Raw genomic sequence first — 6352 nt, forward strand, 5'->3', positions numbered from 1 at the left:
ATTCTGCAGGAATACTTTGTAAAAATAAACAGGCTGAAAAAACCCAAAACTTGATTGATGGAAATCCACTCAGTTGGCCTCTGTCTTCAGCTGCAAATGCATTTGTTCATATGGCTAAATCGGATCATTTTCATTGGGCTTTAAATAAAGAAGGAGATCAAAAACTAGAAATGGTGGGGGAAGAAAGGGAAGTTTGTAGCTCTGTTTTTAAAGGGCCCCAACTGCAGTGCCCCTGCCCGCCAAGTTTTGGCCTTTCCCAGGGGACAGCAGCTCCAAGTCTAACCCAGCCAACAGGTGAAGAGACATGGAGAAGAGAAGGCCCCCAGCTCAGCAGCGGCAGCGGAGGAGGAGATGGGAGCTTCTTGCAGATGCAGGGGGTGATTTCATACATGCACAAGAGCCGACCTTATCCACAGGCTCACCTCCTCCAACTGGCTGCACCCAGTCCGGGTCCCACCACCAAATACACACACACACACACACACCTGAAAAGTCCACTGCCCGCCCTCAGCCCATGGACAAGACCAAAGAACTAACCAGACCTGAGGCTCAGTCTGTTCTCCTCTAAGTTAAAAAAAAAAAAAAATTAAATGTCACATCAAAAAGTTGATTCATCCTTTGATCCTTGGCTTGCTCGAGTTCCACGCAGATCATCTGAAAGCCCTGTGCAGAGTTCTGGAGCCCATAGGACATCTGTGAACACCAGTGCCAGGCCAGGAGCTGAGGCTGGACTCAACTCACTCCCCTGTCACATCTACTGCTCCCCCAGGAACAACTCCAACCTCAGGGACCCACTGGGGGAGGGCTAGGGGTAGGCCCAGGCTACAGCAGAATGAGGCCCTCTCTCTCCTTGTGGGCCAAGCCAAGGGGTCTCCCAGATCTCAGTAGCCCCCAAGTTCTGCCCGCCACCAGATCACAGCCGGCTCTACTGGGGCTGCAGGGCAGATGGTACTGATGAATGTCACACACTTGGAACACATTCGGAGGCCGGCACAGTCCTGCCTTCCACCCAGACACCCCCAGATGCCTTCCCACTTCCCCAAATCCACCTTTGAATGCTGGCCACAGAAACAAGGTAGAAGTCAGAGCAGGCCCCCAGATCCCTCCAGCGCTGACAAGCTTCCCCATCAACTGGACCTGCACCACCACATCACCTAGGACATTTCACCCCGGGCAGCCCTCTGCCCCCAACTGAACAGGAGACTGCCACCTGTGTCACCAACAAGGTTCCCCAAGACAGGGGGTGTACGGGTCACATTGGTGGGTCAGGGGCAGCTGAGAAGGGATTTCTGGACTTAGAAGCTGCACCGAGAGAGTGCTAAAAGTTGGGGGTCGGGGGATAGGTATGGAGAAGCATCTCTGAGGTTGAAAGGGACGTAGGTGGGGATCGTACCCGCGTTCCTCTGCCAACGGTGCCAGCCGCCCGCAGCTGTCGGGATCCGGAGCTGCCACCCGGGCAACGCTGCCTCCCGATCCACTCCTCAATGCCTTTCCGAGCCCAGGCGGCGCTCGCAGCGAAGCTGTCACCTGAGGCGGGGACGACACGAAGCCCCTGAGTCTGGCCCCTAGGCTGAAAGTTACCCGAGAGAGGAGAGAAAGAGTGGGCGAGGCAGAGGCAGCAGGGACCCGGAGGGTGTTGGGAGCCGCGCACAATCCGAGAGAAGGACGCAGGTAATCAGGAGAAGGGGGTTCAGCGAAGCCCCAAGAGCGGGGATCCAGAGCGGAGCCAAGGGCCCCAGGAAGATGCGTCTGGGGATCAGGACAGCGAGCGCCGGAGGCCAGGACTGAGGAGGGGAGGGATGAACACGGGGTGAGGGGAAGAGGGGAACTGAGCGTCGGGAGGGGGGGCGCAGAAGCCAAGATCTCGGGAGAGGGGGCTGAGGGCCAGAAAGAGAGGGCGCAGGCTCTTGGAGAAGGGGCTTAGGAGCCTGAAAAGGGAGTGCAGTGAGTGCGGGGTCGAGGTACCGCAACAGGAGGGGTTGAGAGTCAGAAGAGAGAGCACAGGATAGCGGGGAGGGGGTAGGATGGACAGACGAGGGGACACAAAGTCTGCTCCAAGGAGAGGGTTTGTGGGACTGGTGACTGGAGTAGCGGGTGGGGGTGGCCCTGGTAATAAGATCCGCGGGCTAGGCCATTCCGCCGCCGTCCGCGGTGCTTCCCAGTCTATCCCCCCCGGTCCGTGCCCCGCGCGCCCCTACCTTCCGGGCTCTCCCTGCGCTTGCACACGGCGGCTGCAGGCACATCGCGCGCGGCGGCGGCGGGAGCCGGAAAGAAAGGAGAGGCAGAGAGTTAGCAATCGCGGGGGCGAGGGCGGCGGAGACCAGGGGGCCGGCACGCGGGCGGGGACACTGACCCGGCTTGGAGTGAAGTTTCCCCATGCTGGGGGCGCTGCGGGAGGGGGCGTCCCTAAGCCATGCGCCCGGCCCGCGGGCCCTGCGGCTCGCCGCGCCGCGCTTCGCTCTCCCCCTCCTGGAGCAGCCCCGAAGCCGAGCGGATCCTGAAAGGTCGCCGCGACACGATCCTGCCGCCGTCGCCGCGGCCGGACTGACGCCCGGGCGCGCCGAACCCCTAGCCCGCCGCCGCAGCCTGCGCCTCCCCGCGCGCCCATTGGCCGGGCGCGGCGCATCAAAGGCGAGGCGGGCCGCGGAGGGAGAAGTCTGGGGGCGGGGCCGGCGGGCTGGGGGCGGGGCGTGGAGAGGAGAGGCGCTGCAGGACTGGACACAGCGCCCCCCTCCAGGCTGCGGTCTCTGACCCGGGCCGGGGGCTGGGGACCCGGGACTGGGGACCGGGGGTGGGGGGGGGATGGGAGGCGGAGGAGCTCTGGCCAGGAGGAGTATTGTAACAGACTCCTTGGGTCCTGCCCGCTCTACAATAACCGCTCCTCTGGCTCACGGGGCTGTGCGTTCCCTCCGCTCTAGTTTTCCTGGCAGCGGACAGGAGGACTCAGCGGCTCCACTTTACAGGTGATGAAACTGAGGTCGGAGAAGAGACGCTGCTTGGAGCGCCCGCAGCGTTGCCCCTTCCGTTGCACGATCGGACTTTTGCAGAAAGTGTTCGCTTATTACCCTCCCCGTGCCCGCCCACCTCCTCCGACTCTCTTACGTTTTGATTTGGTCGTGCAGGAGAAGCCCCCACTGCGCCTCCGGCCAGCTGTGCACCCAGCCAACTCCCGGCGGCTACAAGTGTCCGAAAGCCACGAGTTGCCAGCCAATCGCTGTCCCCGCATCCCGGGGCCCGTGGGTGCCCGCCGGGGGTCGGGGCGCGCTGCCAGCTGTGCAGCCCGGAAGGGGGTAACCGCTGGGTCTTTGATCTTCCTTGGTTTCCGCTCCCCGCTGCAGTTCGCCAGACCAAGGCCTTGTTTGTTTTGTCTGGGGAGGTCTCTGCGGAGGGGAGGGCGACATCAAGGGGTTCCACTCCACCTTTGTGGTTCTCAGAGAGAACGAACGCCTGCTCTTCTAGGGACGCTGTGGGCCTGTTAAGTTCGTCCTGGTACTCGGTAGCCTAGGCGTGGGAAAAGAAATCTCTGTGCTAGGACTGAATTCTCAGTGTGAGCCTCAGTTTTATGGTCTGTAAAATGGAGGCTCAATTCTGCCCTTCTTGCCAACTCCTTAGAGGGGCACTGCCGAAAAGGAAGATAATGTGAGCAACATATGTAATTTCCAAATTTCCTAGTAGCCACATTTTTTTTTTAAAAGTCAAAAAGAAACATTAAACTTATTTTAATATATTTTCTTTAACTTGATATATCAAAAATGCTTTAATTTCAACTTATAATGAGATATTGTGCATTCTTTGTTTTGCACTGTTTAAAATCTGGTGTGTATTTTACATTTAGAGCACATCTCAACACAGACGAGCCACATTGCAAGTGACCAATAGCCATGGGTGATTGGTGGCTACTGTATTGGACATCATAGCTCTGGAGCAGCTACATGTCTCAAAAGGATATTGGGAACTGCGTGGCCCTCCAGAGTCATAAATCCCTTCATCCAACAGTGTCTTACTTCCATTCTCCAAACTTGCTTTCTACACACCCATTTGTGTGGAAATAAAGGCTAATCTTATAAGCAGGTATATTAACGCTCATAGCAGGCTGGTTTCATTTGAGGAATGCTGGGACCCCCAAAACATTATTATTGTCCATTTTATATTGCAGTTCTCTATTCAGTACCTACTGTGTGTCAGCCATTGTCCTAAGTCATGTATAACTCTTACAACCACTGTTTGATGCAGGCTCATACTTATACTTTGTATATACTTATAAGTATATACTTATACTTAAGTGTATACTTATACTCATACTTATACTTTGATGCAGGCTCATACTACTAGGCTCAGAGAGGCGAAGTCACGTGCCCAAGGTCACACAGCCAGGCAATGACCTGGTTAGGAACAGAACCCAAGCCCCTTGATTCCATTGCCCATGTTGTTTTTACTACACCAGGCTGTCCCAACACTGTCCAAACTTAACATTACACCACTAGAGAGAGACTCACCCATCTGGAAACAAATACTGATTCAGTGCCAGCTGTGTGCCAAGCACTGTTTTAGGCACTTAAGATATATCAGTGAACAAAACAAACAATCCCCACTCTCATGGATCTTGCACTCTACTGGGAGGAAGACAGAGAAGAAACAAGAAACATAATTGAACGGGCAAACAGTATGGTAAGTTAGAAGGCATCACCAGCTATAGCAGTGGTTCTCAACTGTGGGCAGTTTTGCACTTTGGTGGACATTTGGCAATGTCTGAAGGCATCTAGCAAGTAGAGGCTGGGGTTGCTGCTAAACATCCTACAATGCACAGGACAGCCACCCAAAACAAAGAGTGATCCAGCCCCAGGTGTCAGTAGTGCCAAAGTGAGAACCCCTGAGCTGCAGGAAAATGGAAAAGCAGAGCAGGATGATAGGGACCAGAAGTAGGAGGGAGGTGGGGGGCTCTGTGTGTCTGAGTTCCAGTAGGAGCTTTCCTGCAGACCCCTCCAAAGGAAATGGAATTCGGTTGGGGGTGCTCTCTGTCTCTCTCACCCCCGCCCCCCCGCCAGCGCCAGGGTGCATCTAAATCAAAGCAAAACTCTGAGCGGTCTTTCTCACAGTGCTCAGAAAGTTGGTTACTTCCTTAAACCGGTCATGGCTTTCTTCTTGCATGAGAAAAAAGTATCCCCTCTTCCCCTTGGGAATTTCTTTTTACAGTTCAAAAAGAGATAAAAGCAAGAACTAAAACTGCAGTTACCATTTTAAGTCTTGGGGGAAGTAAATCCCAAATGTCCAGCCCAGACGCAAAGGCCCCCCTCCACCTTCAGCCTGGCCCTTCCCAGCCCAGCAGGCGCCTAGGACTTCGCTGCTATTGGAATCGTGACACTCCCACCCCCACCAACCTGACCCTGGGGGGAGACACAGGAGAGGTGGGACTGGTGGTAAAACCTCAGCCTGTCCAGGCCTCTGAGGAGGGGCTCCCCAGGGGCCACCAGCCCACTGTCCACCTGGGGTGGCTATTCGGCCTTTGCCGGTTTCCTGCCGCACAACTCACTGTCTTTTTATGTGTTCTAATAATTTATCTGGCCCACTTCTTGGGCTGTATACTTACAGTGACACATCTTTTTCTTTGAAGATTTCCCATCCTGTAGGGGAGGAAAATGGGGAAGGAAGGCAAGGAAGAGATAAGAGAGAGACTGTAACAGAAACGGGTTTCATGGGCCTTGAGATTTAGCAAGGCTGGTTTAGGTGAAATCTGTTAGACGTGGAGTTGGGAGGTTTAAAAAGAAAAAATCACCCTGGTTGGCTGCCCCACACTTGCCCCCAAGATAAGCCATCTGCTCTGGCCCCCTTCAAACGCCACTTCCTAGAGGAAGCTCTCCTTGACCTTCCCACCTGAAGAACTCTGACCACTCTGAAAGAGCCAAGGTCCCCTCCCCTCTCTCTCCACTTGGCACTCCTTATTTTTTAAGGATGGAGCTAAATTTCCCTCCTAGAGTTTGGGCTTCTGGAGGTGGGGTCTTGTCTGACGTGCATCTCTAGATGCAGTACCCAGCATTGCCCATAGGAGGTGCTCTATATGAAACGAGAAGAACGGGCCCAGTCCCATCTCTACCCTGTGACGCATTGTGATCAGTAAGAGGGTGGGAGGGCTTCCAAGAATATGATCTGGGGTATACTGAAGAAATAATGAATGCCCAAAGTTTGCTGGTTCCCCCTAGGTCCCAGGCGTTGCTTCATTCCACAGGTCCCTGGTGAGTTTTGGCATTGCTAAGTGCCAAACCTGGTTTGGGTGAGAAGAGGGGAGTTAAAACTATCCTGCCTGAAAAAGTCACAGGAACTTTCAAGATGGCAACCAGGAAAGGGAAGGAAAGAG

At 54.9% G+C, this 6352-nt stretch overlaps 1 protein-coding gene across 1 annotated transcript in view; it reads right to left on the bottom strand.

Moving 5' to 3' along the window:
* NKD1 (NKD inhibitor of Wnt signaling pathway 1) overlaps nucleotides 1-2606 on the bottom strand; it is an 86664-nt gene extending 84058 nt beyond the window's left edge. The window contains exons 1-3 of the mRNA XM_007459475.1: nucleotides 2354-2606; nucleotides 2199-2231; nucleotides 1394-1527 (exon numbers count right to left, since the gene is read on the bottom strand). Of these exons, the coding sequence (XP_007459537.1) occupies nucleotides 1394-1527; nucleotides 2199-2231; nucleotides 2354-2378 (192 nt within the window). The 5' untranslated portion in view covers nucleotides 2379-2606. The remainder of the gene's footprint in view (nucleotides 1-1393; nucleotides 1528-2198; nucleotides 2232-2353) is intronic.
* Nucleotides 2607-6352: the final 3746 nt, after the last annotated feature.

The sequence above is a fragment of the Lipotes vexillifer genome, unplaced genomic scaffold, assembly GCF_000442215.2.
Source record: "Lipotes vexillifer unplaced genomic scaffold, Lipotes_vexillifer_v1.1 scaffold342, whole genome shotgun sequence".
NCBI lineage: Eukaryota > Metazoa > Chordata > Mammalia > Artiodactyla > Lipotidae > Lipotes > Lipotes vexillifer.